Raw genomic sequence first — 16,066 nt, 5'->3', positions numbered from 1 at the left:
GAGAGGATAGGAGCCCTTTCACCGCTACAGATCCCACACCATGCTGTCTTACCAGAGCGGCCTTGTCAAGGTTTGGGTCCCCGATCTCTTTCTGCATCGTGTGAATGATGAACTGATCATGTATGAATGAATCGCTTTGGTATTCAAAAGGGACAAAGTGAGTGAGGGAAGCATGCAAGCACTTAATTATTAAGAGAGAAATGAGAGTATTTACACTTAGAGCAGTGAAAGCTAGAGAGAGGAGCTTGGTCTCACTTTTATTACACTTTACGACATTCATGTCATTGGACAAACAAGTGCATCAAGCTATGCAGTGCTAATATGATGAACATCAAAGACCAAACACCCAATTCTCTCTATACGCTCGTTAAGACATGTAATGATGATGATAATAAAACACTGATGTACTGAAACATTTAATAAAGACAGATGTAAAATCTGCTACTTATGTGAAAAAAAATAGACTAGAACGAGGAAGAACCAGAGAAACACAAGAACGTTTGAGCTCGACTTGCTCATCTTTTATGCTGAAACATTGAATTAAAGAAAACGGTATGATTTAATGGAAAATGAGGTGATGAGCTCAGAGATGGCTGGATTGTTGTCACTGGGTCTGGTCCTGGACGGTTGGCTATTTACAGGTCCTTTGGATAAAGCTTTCCATCCGTATTTTTTGGTGTTTGTTTTTGGTATTTGAGATTTTGGTATGCTTGTATTTCTTTGTCATAGTGAGTCTCTCAAAGTTCCTTTATACTTTTTGGTATTCAGTATTCCACGTTTTCTTCAAAGAGTTGTTCTACAACACAGTAAAGTTTGTACTTTTTGTTGTTTTTGGTGCTCAAGGATCTCCTTTTGTCCTCTTGTCTCACTTCACTACTCACATAGTTTTTTCTTCTCCTTTAATTTACGTATTTGGCTGTGTCCCGCTAAGCCTCATGGTGTTTTTTTGGTTTCGTTTTCCCTCTTCTCTTCTTCCTTCCTCCTTCAACTCTGTCTCTCCATCTCTCCCCTCTTCTACTCTTGTGTATTTTTGGCATCAGTAGAGTGGGAGAGCGGAAGAGAGAGAGTATGAACGAGAGGAAACGAAAGGGAGCGAGGGGATCAAGAGATGCTTTGGTTGACAGGTAAGGTTTCACCTCCTCCTTCTCCTCCGTTTGTGATTGGACTTGGGCAACATCACTCGATTTTAGACCCTCCGATCGAGTGCGGGCTGTGCAGCAATTCACCGGAAGAGCAGGAAGAGACGGGGCTCGAGCAAGGGGAGGGACTCATGCCACCTGCGACAGGAAATGAGGTTTTGCCAACAGCTGAACCGCCCAATCCCATGCCGGGGCCTGTTGCCATGGGCAACAAAGAGGAGTGGTTGAGGAAGAGGGAAGAGGTAAGACCTGCTCCTTGGGCCCCAGAACCACCCATTAACACCTTGCTGCTGCCTTCAAGACTGGAAATGGGCAGCTGGCCACCACTGGCTGCTAGAGCTGTGGAAGAGACACAGTGTTACTCACAAACATCAACAACAATAATATGTGACACGATAAACAGGATGCACTAGTGCCGTGTGAACATATGAACAATGGGAGCAAAGAAGAATAGGAGTGGTAGGACGTAAACAAACACTCAAACAGAGAGGACAAAGTAACATGACTGATATGAGGTGGCAAATTCATCAGTGTCTTTCTCGCCCTTCCTTTCGCACAAACCTTGAATAGTAGCAAGTGGGTTGCTGCCAAGTAGAGCTTGGTTCATTCCTGTGTTAATGCTTCTCATCGTATTCCTGAGTCACACAAACAAATAACCATCCCACAAAACACACAGAAAGAAACGGAAAACAGAAAGGAATGAAGGGAAAAAGAGAAAACATTTCGAAGCATAGTTAAGAGCTGGAAAAACAGTGCAAGAAGACAAATCTTTGCAGAATAAACATGGCTTTTCTTGTAATACAATGCAGGTCGCATACCAGCAGAACTCGGTGACGCATCAGTCCGTAACAACCCGTTCACTAAGATAGTAGTGGGATTTTACTAAATCTTTTGAATAAATATGAAAATCTCTGAACAAATATGCAAAACATACTAGCACTTTGTGTACTGAGTGGACACTAAAATCAAAATATATAAATATAATTTTTTGTAGTAGTAAAAAAACTATTTATAATTCATATTTTTTAATGTAACATATTAAATTTATAACTATTTAAATAAAGGAATGTTTACTTTACAACAAGATAAGGCCTATATTTGCACTACTATTCAAAAGTTTGGGGTCAGTAATTTTTTTAATTTAAAAAAAAATTAAATTAAATTTTTACATTGTTACAAAATAGATATTTCTATAAAATAAATGCTGTTCTCTTGAACATTATATTTCACTGTAATTTGCTAAAATCGTGATATTGTGACAACACTGGTGCTCTGAATGCACTGTGTATGTTGTCATAAATGGTCAAGTCAATATCAAAAACAAAGCCAATTTACCAGAATTCACCCTATGCCCTAAAACACATTTCCCTATACTTGGCAATGACAAATGTTATGTGAATGTGTGTTTATTTTATATTTGTGTGTGTGTGTGTGTGTGTGTGTACATGTTTTTCTATCCCGGTGGGGACTTCAACCTGAATGCACACAGACTCATGGGGACTCGTGTCACAGTGGGGACCTAAATTGAGGTCCCCATGGGTACACAAGCTTATAAATCATACAGAATGAGTTTTTTTGAAAAAAATTTGGAAAGTTTTCTGTGATGGGTAGGTTTAGGGGTAGGGTTAGTGTAAGGAGATCAGTTTGTACAGTATAAAAACCATTAAGTCTATGGAGAGTCCCCACAAATATATTGAACCAGACGTGTGTGTGTGTGTGTGTGTGTAAGAACACAGACTCTGCTGGTTGTATTCACCTCAAACTTGCAGCAAAGTCAGTGATGTAGTTAGAAACGTCACCATTCTTTTTATGCCATGAACTGCGGATAACAAAACCACACACAAAAATACATTTGCACACACACCAACACTGCAGGTACCTATATTTGCTGAGCCAGAGGGAGTAAAAGGTGATGAGTAAGTGTGTGTGTGTGTGTGTGAACATGAGAGAGAAATCAACTCACCCTGTGTTCAGACTTAGCGTACTGTGAGTTGGAGGGGCGGGGCTGGCATCACCACGTGAAGGCGGGGTTACAGGTGATGAGGCGGAGCTTAAGGTGGGCCCGCTTGAGGTCAAAGGGCAAACTGATGACATGGTGGTCACTGACAGAAGTAAATAATAACAGAAAGAACATCCATCATATATATATATACTAAACAATTATATTTGTCTATGATCAGCAGATGTCCACTTGTGCACCCTACCTGCTGTGCTGAGACTGCTCACTGTCTGGGATAGTCCCTGACTGGACATCTGTAAGGAAGATGTGGATATGATGTCACAGGTCAAAAGGGAAACATGATGGACAGAGAGTATTGAAGGGTGAAAAAGAGGAAAAGGAGAGAGGTCGGTGTCAAACACTGGAAGGCTTGTGCTCTGTTTGTAGATGCTACTCGCTCAGTTATACAAAACCTCAATTACAGAGAGAAATAGTGAATACATGCAATATTCCTCCAAAAAACATGTGTAAGTAACAGAGGTTCAATCCTCCTATAGTATTACAACAATGACGGTGAACTAGTTGCATAAATTGGCTATGAAGGAATGGATTACGATTATTCCACATTAAAATGCAAAGCAATGCAGGACGGGTGAAACCACATTCAGGAATGAATGGATGTGCCATTATGGGAATGATTATTATCAACTGTTCATGCAGGAGAAACTAGTCGAGTGTTGTGGCACAGGGTCATTTGAGATGGGGGTATGAGCCAAGGGAGCAAGCCAGGTCGTACCATGTGTGGGCTGTAGCAGGGGGGTTTGTGCGAGGTGGGCTGGGGTTGGCTGGGCAAGGGAGGGGTGGCACTGGAGGGGTTAATACGTTTCTCTTTCTGTCGGCGGTTGCAGAACCAGACGCGGATCACCTCCTTCTCCATGCTGAGCTTCTCTGAGATGAGCAGGATCTCCTCTGAGGTAGGCTTCTGGTTCTGAATGCAGAAAACACAACCGATTCAGAGGTTTCAGATGGGATTATTTGAGGACATTCATTTTGAAAGTGTATATGAATGTTTATTTGGTTATACTCTACCGTTTAAAAGTTTGGGGTCAGTGTTTTATATATATATATATATATATATATATATATATATATATATATATATATATATTATAAATCAATACAAGAAGGATCATGTGACACTGAAGACTGGAGTAATGGCTGCTAAAAATTCAGCTTTGCCGTCACAGGAATAAATAGCATTTTAGATAAATAATTATTATATTTTCTACTGCTTTGGTGAGCATACGAGACTTCTTAAAAAAATCATACTTTTGAACGGTAGTTTATGTTGTGCAATGGTTTTGTAATCACGTGTTCTGACCGTGATGAAGCTGCGTTCCAGAGCGATGCGGACGTTGGTCTCAATGCTGGTGCGTTTCTTCCTGCGGCGGCCAGGCAGGCCCTCAAACCCCAGCGAGGGAGAGGAGAGAGCACTGGGACTCGGCAAGGTGCAGTCCATCGACATTGTTTCTGAGTAAACCAGTAACAAAAAGATATTTCAATTTTTCTGTTGATTCAACTGCAAAATGTTATATAAAACATTTTGTGGTTGACAGTCTATTTTTACATTCGATTTTTCAATTATAAAGTAGCCACTTAATCTGTAGTATTATTGTATGCACAGAACATGCATTCGAGACTGATAGAAACTTTTTGGATTGTGTATGATTAGATTGATAGCTGTTAAATCTGATGGAGCTCTTTGTGATGGTTACCTGCGTCATTCAGCCACTTCTCCAACAGAGGTTTGAGTTTGCACATGTTCTTGAAGCTGAGATTGAGCGCCTCAAATCGAGAGATGGTGGTCTGACTGAAATCATTCCCATAGAGTTTCCCCATGGCCATTCCCACATCACCCTGTAGAGGGAAACAGAGACCAAACATGACTTTACAAGGAAATACAAATCTTATGCGTGTGTGTGTGTGTGTATGTGTGTGTACCTGTGTGAAGCCCAATTTGATCCTTCTCTGCTTGAAAGTGCGGGCAAATTGCTCCAGTTCCTCCAGGTCACTGGGCTCCTCAGGGTGAGATGTCACTTGCGTCACTGTGTTCACGCTGCTCTCTGCGACCTTTTCTCTCTGCCACGAACCAGACACACATCAAGACTCAAACATGAGAGAATAGCACAGAATATAGTGTTGTGCACATACACTACTGTTCAAAAGTTTGGGTTTGGTAAGATATTTGTATGGGGTGGGTAAGAAGGTTTATGAAAGATGTCTTTAAAGTCCCTGTAAAGGCAATTCTAAAAAAAAATTCTAAACACATTATAAATGTTAGAAATGTATTGCTAAACCATATTACAAACACTGTGAACTGTGAAGTACTGAATTGTGGAGTTAGACCGTTAAACAGTTTTTCACCATTGCTAGGAGCATCCATTCCGGCTGTAGCGGTGACAGACAGTTGAGTGTGGCGACGGCAGCTTTCCCGCTTTCCCAGCTTTCCCGCGAGTGGGCGTGGTTTCAGCGCAGCGCAGCCATTTTTTCAAGATTTTGATAGCTTATTTTATGTAGGCCTACTTGCCGGCTTTTTTTATCATTCAAATTTGGCTGGGTGGCTAATAACACATTTTTCTGTGGTGTGACAAACTCAGAACACATACTTAATTTTGACTTTACAGGGACTTTAATGCTGACTAAGGCTGCATTTATTTGATCAAAAATACAGTAAAAACAGTAATACTGTGAAATATTAGTGCAAAACTATTATATACTTTAAAATGTTATTTATTAAGCTGAATTTTCAGCATCATTACTCCAGTCTTCAGAGTCACATGATCCTTCAGAAATCAAGAAACGTTTATTATTACAGTTAATAATATGAATACCTATTAATAAGTATGCTTAATATTTTTTGTAGCGCTGTGATTTATTTTCAGGATTCTTTGATGAATAGAAAGTTCAAAAGATTGTCACTTTTGAACAATTAATGCATCCTGGCTGAATAAAAGTATTAAGTTATTATTATTATTATTTTTAAACTCTTACTGTCCCCAATCTTTTGAACAGTTGTGCTTATTTTACTACAACTGTATCCACACAAATTTACAAAGTTTACAGACATTATTTTTCTTGTTTAAAAAGGAAATGAAAATAAGGACAATTCTTTTACAGTTACTTTATCAGTTATTTTATTCTGTTGACAACACTAATATTTGTAAAGGCATAATAAAAGCACTAATATATTTTTAATGGTTACCATCAACGGTTTGGTACCTATACATGCAGAATAAAGAAGTTCATTCAGGTTTGTAACAACTTGAAATACCTTTGCAAAAACCCCTTGGAACCTGTTTATGTGCCCTCTGACATATGTGACATCTTTCATTAGATGATGTACCTGTGCTTGAAGACTAAGTCTGGGTGGACCGGCCAGCAGGCTTCCTTGGTTTTGCTGAGGTAGTGGAATTAGATTTGGTGTTGATAGCAGCCCTGAAACATACACAGCCATATGATTATATTTATTACCCATAAATGAAATCTGAATGACAACCACAGCTTTTTAATCCAATCACTATGCCCTGGAAAAATTATAAAATAAAGTGATAATAATAAATTCTTGTCTATGTTTTGTTTTAACCAGCTGGATCATGACAACTGACATGCAACAAGTCTGGCTTTAAGTGAAGAGGGACAAATGACCTGACATAGGAAACGTATTTAGGACACAGCGTGAGAATACAAATAGTGAATGAGCTACCTTGCTGCCCTTGCTGCGTTTGTGGTAAAATAAACTGTGAAGGCAGAGTGTGTCCTGGAACGAGGACTAACTGCTGCAGCTGTAACAACTGCTGAATGTCCTGAAAGAGAGAAAAGAAACAGATGCTGAGAGGACATGATGGTTTCACTCTGATCTGAGGTGGTCTGAGGAGGGAATTCACTGAGAATAAGCAAATAAGATGCAGGATTTTGACTGTTTGGTGAATTTGTCCCTTGTATCACCTCAGGTGCTGCTCAGCACTGATTGGCTGTACCTGGGCAGTGAGCTGGATTGGCTGAGAAAGAGGGAGCTGGTGAGGAGGAGGTGGGACGGGGGTGGCGGTTTGTTCTTGTGTGCTCTGCGATTGGCCATGTGACTGCGGCTGAGCTGCCTGCTGATTGGCCTGCTGCTGGGCCTGCTGTTGATTGGCTGCGTGGGCCACATGTGACTGCTGCACAGCTGCAGCGAGAAGTTGCGCCTGCTGTAAGAGCAGCTGTTGCTGTGCAGGCAAAAGTGCAGTCAACTAGAGAGAGAGAGAGAGAAAGAGCAGCAGAGAAGGAAAATGAGGTGAAAATAAGAGTTAGAAAAGTGAATGAAAGAAAGCACATGTTAAGCAAGGCAAGCAAGCTCACGCAGGAACCCATACAGACACACACAAGCAGCACATGTAAAAAGTAAGTGTGTGTTTGTCTCACCCCTGCGAGCTGGCCACCCGTTAGCATCAGCTGTGTGTGGGAAAGGGCCGTCTGAGCGGGTGCAGCGGGAGACATCTCACCACAATCCTCCACCTTAGCCTGAGACATAGAGACAGGGAAAAATCAATGATGAATTCATGGGTTAAAAGAGACACGGGGAGTGGGGGTATTTAAATGAGGGTGACAAAGGGAGGATAATGAAATAATAAAAAGAGGTGGAAAAACTGTAAACTGAAAAAAAAAATTGAAAAAAACTGTAAAAACTAACTGGTTTCACTTTATTTTGACACTTCTGTTGACTATAAGTAACGCTGCATGTCCTACATGTCTAGTAACTCTCATTAGAGTGTTGGTAGAGTATTAGTAGACTAGTAGGGTTAGAATAAGTTTGACTTTTTGCAAAGTTACTTATAGTCAGTAGAATGTCTGTTGGGGAGCATCAAAATAAAGTTATAGCAGATATTGAGCAGACAGTCTACTAATAGTCTAATGAGAGTTAGTTGACATGTAGTTGCAAAGTTACTTATAGTCAACAGAATGTTCAAAAGGGACCATCAAATTAAAGTGTTACCCTAACTTTTAACCGGTTTTAAATTGGCCATAACCCACGAAAAAGAAAATGTGCAGATCTGTGCAGACTCACTTAAAACACTCAGTAAATCACATTCATTTACACACATCTACTCACTTTGTTGCCGCTACTCAGTGTGGGTGAAAGGGAGAAAGGGTTGATTTTCATCAGCTGAACCTGTTGGAGGGAAACACATTGAAAATATGATTCATTTTTTAAATGCTGTATTCAGATAAAAGATAACACTGGTACCAGTCACTTACCTGATTATTTGAATCTGAGCCATTTCTTTCTGAGTCTGAGAAAAACAATAAGAGAAGGCAACGTATTAGTTCAATTGGTAAATGTAAGTTTAAGTTAGTTGGTTTGTTAAATTGAGTTAGTTTGACAATAGAAGACTTGGCTACAAACATAACAAAATACATGTATAATCTTTATTCAATATAATGTTACAACATTATAAGAGTTAATATATATTATTTGATTTATTTATATTGTTAAAAAATGTGTATGTATATTGTTAACATATAAAAATATGCTGCTAAAATACTTTTATCATGTTTGTTATAGGGCCAGTGAAGATGTTATCAGGGCAAGTAAATATCTGAGCAGAAAAACCTTTTTGTTGAGCCCTGTTTCAGACATACAGAAATATAATGTAGCTCTATACCTGTGCTCTCCATCGGAGAGTCTGCCGCTGGATTCTCAACCTCTACTGGCTTTGACATTCTGATATCTGGGGAAAAAAAAGACAGAGAGGTATAAAATTAGTCATGAGCTGATGCATTTCTGTTTAACACAAGAGTAATGAAATAACATTATATATTATTAAATTTACTATTAGTTTTGATGATGATGAATGGAAGTTTAACGAACACAAGTTATATTTGGAATAAAAACATTTTTGATGATAGAGCCGCATCAGGTCTAGATTCCTTCATTCTCAAACAAGTGGAGACGTGATTAATCCAACAAACAACTATTACATCACCGCAGACGTATCACTTCAAATTTAACTGTAACCGAGCCAAATGGGACTGTCCCAGATCCTCAGCGGAGAGAAACAGAGTGTGCAAAGTTAACGTGTGTGAAATATATCTTCTAAGAATTCTAATAAAAGAAATTGAGAGTTTTATGAAGTTCTGGGTCTACATTGAAGCAGGTAGATTCACATACATATATTCTTCTAAGCCAGAACACACAACTGAACATGTGTGTATGTTTCTGATGCACTCAAGCCAATTCAGTTTATTTGTATGGCACTTTTTACAATACACATTGTTCAAAGGAGCTAAGCAGCATTAGAGGTAAAAAAAATAATCTCTCAAATAGACGTGCATAAACACACACACACACATGCTCACTCACACACAGAAACACTCACTTCCCTTTTGTGAAAAATGCAAATAAAGCCAACGACTGACTAATAATATCACCCACCTGCATATACCACTATCTCGTCTGATCCTCTTTATCTCAACACTCACATTTCACCCTTCATTTCTCACACTTTCAGAGTTCCTTGCATCAATATTTAATTCCTGCCAACTACATGAATCAATGAGGCCTTTATCAGATACTGATAATTAATATCTGGCTCCTCCAGGGGGAAGTACAACTTAAAAATAATAATCCCAGTAATAATCCCAGAGAAAGATACACAGGAAACCAGTTTCACTTGTATCAGTTGTGTCACTCGTGTAAAAGCCACCAAAAAGCTGATGAATTGCCGACTTCCTCAGGCGATCAAATCCGTGGTCCAGCCACAGTGGTTGGTGAAAGGAAGTAAAAAGGAAGGAAAGCCCCTCTTGAGGCCCGTCAGGGAGCGGGCCGTAGAGTTCAGGGTTTCCACAGAACGGCCTGTTGGTAAAATGGTGCTCTGATAGCTCAGGGTAAAAGTTTGAGAATATTTTCAGATTGCCTCACACAAGTTCTGACTATATTTAGTAAGATTCAGTTTCATAATTCATTTGAATTAAAAAAATAAAGGGTCTTTTAAGCTGCCTAGAGGTCTTCAGAGAGGCATGTATTGTTAATTTAAAGCAAAAAGGTCAAAGAAATGTTTTTAATCGTGGATTAATTTTAGTGAATCATCACAAACTTATTTGACACCTTGCAGTCTATGATAGCTTATTTGATATACATTCACCACAACAGTTTTTAATGATCAGATCTAGAATTCAAATTTAGTCTTATATGAAGTACATGTGCAGTTCATCATTCATATGAAGTTAATATGAAAGAGTGCCTGATGGTTTTGGTGTTAATGTCTCACTTCCCTCTCTGTTTCCCCTCAGGCTGGGGCAAACACAACGTGTTAAACCAAACACTTACTGTCGGGCCAGCTATTAATACTCTCTCTCACTCTCTCTCTCTCTCTCATACACACACACTGCAAAAAATGCTTTTCTTAATTGGAATTTTTGTCTGGTTTCCAGTCCCAATATCTAAAAATTCTTAAATCAAGATGCATTTACTAGATAAGTAAAATTAGATCAGATATTATGGCTTGTTTTTCGGGGAATTATTCAAAATTAAGTGAGTTTTTGCTTTAAATAAGCAAAATATCAAACAGAAACAAGATTATTTTTCTTACCCCATGGACAGATAATTTAGCTTGTTTTAAGCAAAAACTCACTTAATTTTGACCCAGAAAACAAGACATAATATCTTATGGCATTTTACTTTAGTAAATGCATATTGATTTAAGGATTTTTGATATTTGGACTGGAAACAAGACAAAAAGACTAAGTAAGAAAAGCATTTTTTGCAGTGTACACACACACACACACACACACACACACACTTGAATGTAAGTGCCCCTATCATATACAGTCTTTATACAGTAGCTGACACACACAGATCTATTTCTTACTATTTTCCAAACTTCTCCATTTCATAACTTCTGTATTACAAAGATCTCTATTTTTATTATAAAACTGAAATAAATACGCTTACACTGCTTGCACATACTGGAAATTATTTCTGAGCTAATAGTGTTTTACATGATTTTCAACTATACTTAAAGACGAAGATGCCACATGCAAAGAAGAAGAGCTATCTTGTGAAATAATCGGGGCAATCTCAAATCTCCATCAGTGTATGCATTTAGATACAAATTAATAATATAAAGGTATCTGAGTTCCAGTCTTCTGACTGCTGATTTCTGGTCTGTTTGAAATGTCAGATAATAAGTAATGATAATGCAAGATTTCTTTAGGAACATGATACTGGTTTCAAGCTGGCCAACCTGCTGGACACTTCACAGCAAGTGAAGGCAACAATCCTCAAAGAAGCATCCTAACGGCTTCTCATAACCTGTTTTAGTATAGTGTGTATAGTTTTGCACACACTATACTAACAGAGTACACTATACTCATATTGGTCCGCTAGAATACCAGTCCCCTTCAATATTAAAGGAAAAGTTCCTGTACTGTGTGCAAATAAGGTCAAGTGTCGGTTGGGATCTGGGAGGAAGGGGGGAAACCCCATGAAGAACTTCACACTGGGTTTCCCAGAGGTTTCCTCGCACTTCCAGTCAACAAATATGATTTCATCAACTCTTCAGTACTTAAAAGTGATAATTTTCCTGATGGATCAGCATTTTTTAAATAAAAAAATAGATATAGCCTACATAATGGTAGTCTAATAACCTGAAGATTTTATGCACATAATACCCCAAATTGGAGTTGATGTAAAGCACTTAAAAGCTAGATTTCAGAAGAGGAAAAAATATTTTTTGTGTATGTGGTATTAAAATATATATCTTTTAACAATATTAACAATTGTGCCTTTAAAATTAATGCAGAGATATGTAAATTATTCTGAGGATTGCATTACAGAAATCAGAGGATAAGCAGTGCTTAGTAAAAATCAGATCATTGACCAGTTCTCACATTTTACTCAATTAAAATTGCTACAATGAGAACATTAGATTGCATAGTTTAAAAATGCCCACTAAACCTCACTGTGGCAACAAGAGACTCGCGAGAAAAGCCACAGAGTTCAGTAGCTATGTCATTACTCCAAAAAAAATATGTAAAAGAAAACCCTGGGGTCTGCCAAAAAGCTAAACGTTATATATGTTGTGCAAATTTAATACTGGCCACACTTTAAAAAACACCACCCTCACAGTGAAGAGGGCGGTGGCACTGGGCATCTTAAAGTAAATGGAAAAATAAATGGCACAACACGCAGAGAAATACAGCACAAAAATCGTATTCTGTCCGCTGAACTGAAATTTCAGCAGGACGATGATCGAACATGAAGGTGAATGTCCGACATTGGCCCAGATTTCAGCTCAAATTCAAACGTGTGAAAACTGCAGCGCATAAACATCATCTGACTACCCGAAAAGCCTGAAGTCTGGGAACATTCTTAGAAAAAGAGATTCACAATGGCTCCAAAAAGTATTCGAACACTGACGCCACGCATGCCAAATGTCTCACAGTCACATTTATAATAAAATGTATAATATTATAATTTTTAATAATAATTTAAATTAAATACAATTAAAAAAAAAAAAAAAAATTCTAACTATTAAAAAATATTTAATGAAACAATTTATACAACATTTTAAGTTTCAGTGCTTTGAAATAAAATAATCACAGATAATGCATCTGAATCCATTCGCAAAGCATTGTAACATAAACTCCTCTATTTCTAGAAAAAAACACACACTCTGAAATTCAAGACATATATATTTTGGAATTTCAGACTTTGTGTAACTTTGCATAGCACTTCCTTTCAGTTTCTACAAGCTGACCTTCTTAGTCTGATGGCCACAAACGTCCCTGCATTTCTAACGAATCCATCAATAAAACTCAGAAGAGACTAACCTGGCAACCACACAGATGCTCTGGACACATACCTGGCAACCACATATGGGAATAATCCATGGATGCAACAGGACCAGTCTTTGTCATGTTGATGAATATGTGTGCACTCGTTCAGTGAGGTCCTCTTCCTCTCTCACACATGCACACACTCGTTCTCTGTCTCACTCTCTCCGCTTCTCTTTGGCGGCCAAGGAGGAGGAACAAACTGATAACAAGTGGGGGGGAACTCTCCACTCCTCCTTCTCTCCTCCCTCCGTCACCTCCTCTCTACGCTGTACCCACCCACACCTCCGCCCTCTCCTTGCCCACTTCCTGACCCCGAGACAGCAAGAACGGAGCGGGTCAGAGCAGACACGGCACATTTGCATTTATAAAACAATGCATTTTAAACTCGTGAGTGTGTTACAGGTCGTTTCATCGGGCGAATTTATGTGACGGTCGCTTTTGGAGGATAAAGGTCTAAGGAAGGCAGGCAGGATGCTGAGCGAGCGAAGGAGGAAGTGAAGCACTGTCGATCGGTGGGCTGAAGAGTGGGGTCAGGTGAACTGAGAGAGGATGAAAGAGGTTGAGAGTGGGAAGGCGGCAGTGAGGAGTGAGAGATGAAAAATAAGCAGATGTTGAGATAGAGGTGAAAAGAGGGGGAGAGTTGTGCCGCTGGAAAGTGCTGGGGTTGCTGGAAAGAGTCACTCACGAGTCCTGCGGTGACTCTCTCGGTCTCTCTCGCTCACCCGTGTCACGCCGTATCTCTACTGTATATCAACACATCTGTCACAACACAAGCCTCCATCAGAAAATACAGAATGAGGACGCTTTGCTCACGCGGCTTTTTTTCCAACCTCACACGTCCACACTGGGGCATGAATCACCCCGTAGGAGCCCAAAACAAAGCACAAAAAGTAAAACAAGCATATATAACATTTGTGATGTAAAACTGTAATGTGTAATGTGAGCTGTACTGTTCAGTGACTGGAAATAGAAAGGTCTAAACTGTCCTAACTACATCAGAGAACAGTGTGGACACATAATTATAATTATTTTTATTTAATTATTATTATTTTTATTTTTTTTTCACATTTGAGAAAATTAGTAAAGTTATTATATGCTATGAAACAACACAAGCAGAGGAACATCCTGGGATGCTTTTTTGAAGTGTTGAAGATACTTTTCACTATTTGGTCCAATTCAAATCACTAAAAAAATCTTTTTGTAAAGAAAATAATACGTCGACTCAATCAGTCTGTCTAGAAAATGAATTTAAGCATGAGCATTTTAAACAAAAGTTCATGAGAAACAGTCACATTTTACTGCTCCTGTATGTTTAAAATTTAAAATTTAAGACTATTTAATCACACTAATTTGAACATTAAATAAAGATATAATATTAATATAAAAAATCCTAATACAATATATATTGAAAAAGCTTTGTATTTCCATGAAAGGAAGATTTAAGCATGTACATATACACAATATGATATTGTATATTTAGTAAATATTGTTTAAACCCTAAGTTTTAGGGTGTTAAGGCATAGATAATGTAGATGGAGTGATGTAAAAGCATTACATCTGAGCATTTACATTTATGCCTGAAGATTCATCACTATTAGATATATTTAAATACCGAATGTTTATTAAACATAAAACAGTTAAAAATAACAAGATGTAATGACTCGTTCTTTCTGGGGATTTAAGAAACAGTCTGCTGAAATTATTTACAGTCAAGGTAAAGTCCAAGTCCAGGACATACGAGGTGATATAAAAGACTGCAGTACTGTATGTTCAACACTAAGAGGCGGCATTGCCCCACTTTATTATGAATGTTGAACATAGTTTTTCTGGAATCTCCCAGTTGATAAGCGCTCCATTTCAAATTTACTGGTTATTTCAAAGAAACATTAAAGTGAAAACAACATATCTAGTTTAGATTCTCATTAATATACAGACACACACTCAAAGACAAATATAACAAAAGACAGCTGTATAACCTTATAGAGTTCATACCTATACAGGCCTGAAATAACAGTTTTTTGGTTATACTCACACTGCATTTATTCTCTCTGTATAAATATAGATATATTTTCAAATGAATACAGATGGTAGCTTATGTGTTTTGTGGTTTCACACAAAGAGAGCAGAGTGTCAGGTTCACGGTCATCGAGAGCCCGTGCGAATGCAGTGCGGCTGGTGGGGTTAAAGTTCATGACCCCGAGGTCACACACCACAGACATGTCTGCATATGTCAAGGGGGTCTCAGGCCATTTGGCCGGCCCCTCATCACATGGCTTACGTGGAAACGTCACTCCTCGTAATGACACCAGTTTTAGTTTATGTGATGACTTGCAGCCTGATGCATGTGTGAAACAAACAGGAACATCTCATGATCCACCAGCAAATGTGCCCCCCCTATGATTTTTAAAAGCTAGTATGAGTCTTCGTCCGTTCCTCTCGCTCTCCTTCCCTCCATGTTTATCTGATCAGCTGTCTGTTTAAGAGTGCAAGCTCCAGGCCTCAAGAGAGCCATCAATCTCACAGCTGTCAAAGCTCGGAGCCGCATGCGTGCGTATGTGTGTGAGTGATTAGATACTAACTATTTCACACAGCAAACACTCTTCGCGCTGTAGATGCAATCGCGTTCACTCCAACACAAATGTGTCTTAGTCTTTAATGCTGATAAAGTTACAGAGACGCTTTCTTTCCGTCCACCATTCCAGGCTGATACGTCCACCTCTTCACCTCCATAAACACAAATGTCCATTCCCTCCACTTCCCACTCGCTCCTCCAGCTGTTAAACTATCAGCGTGTCCCGTAATGTAATGATAAAAATGCTCTTTTTAAATTGTTTCCAGACATTTGCTCTTTCTTTCCCTCTTTCTGTCTTTCTCCCCTGCTGGTCAGCAGACGCTGTGACATCACTGGACACTGCTCTGCACTGTGATTGGTCACTGGCCCACGTTGCCAGGCAACAGCAGTGAAAGGTCTCTTGTGTGTGTGTGTTTGTGTGTGTGTGTGTGTGTGTGTCTGTGCTTATGTGTATGTTTTTACCCCTGTGACAGACAGTGAAATGGTAAACGGAGAGCAGCTCTTGTGCTGATAAGTTTTCCTATCTGAAATGGAGCATTTTTC

General features: G+C 38.9%; 1 protein-coding gene across 3 annotated transcripts; it reads right to left on the bottom strand.

Annotated features, from left to right (window-relative positions):
- Nucleotides 1-220: 220 nt before the first annotated feature.
- pou2f2b (POU class 2 homeobox 2b) lies at nt 221-13,130 on the bottom strand. 3 transcript variants are annotated; one of them, XM_084088895.1, is made up of 16 exons: nt 12,978-13,119; nt 8,778-8,843; nt 8,371-8,405; nt 8,225-8,284; nt 7,537-7,635; nt 7,116-7,364; nt 6,842-6,941; nt 6,482-6,573; nt 5,080-5,217; nt 4,854-4,995; nt 4,460-4,608; nt 3,875-4,066; nt 3,344-3,392; nt 3,103-3,241; nt 2,896-2,958; nt 221-1,478 (listed from the first exon to the last, which is right to left on the bottom strand). In XM_084088895.1, exons 1-16 carry the CDS (start codon nt 13,030-13,032, stop codon nt 1,436-1,438), a joined length of 1,671 nt encoding a protein of 556 aa, XP_083945021.1. In that variant the 5' UTR covers nt 13,033-13,119; the 3' UTR covers nt 221-1,435. The 3 variants fall into 3 exon arrangements, with proteins under 3 accessions (XP_083945021.1, XP_083945023.1, XP_083945022.1); XM_084088897.1 differs by lacking the exon at nt 7,116-7,364 and having other exon boundaries at nt 12,978-13,130; XM_084088896.1 differs by lacking the exon at nt 2,896-2,958 and having other exon boundaries at nt 1,301-1,478.
- Between the last annotated feature and the right edge of the window lie 2,936 nt (nt 13,131-16,066).

The sequence above is a fragment of the Abramis brama genome (assembly GCF_963993115.1).
Source record: "Abramis brama genome assembly, chromosome: 17".
In the NCBI taxonomy this organism is placed as follows: Eukaryota; Metazoa; Chordata; class Actinopteri; order Cypriniformes; family Leuciscidae; genus Abramis; species Abramis brama.
Note: the sequence above shows the minus strand (reverse complement) of the source record. Positions and strands in the feature narration are given on the sequence as shown.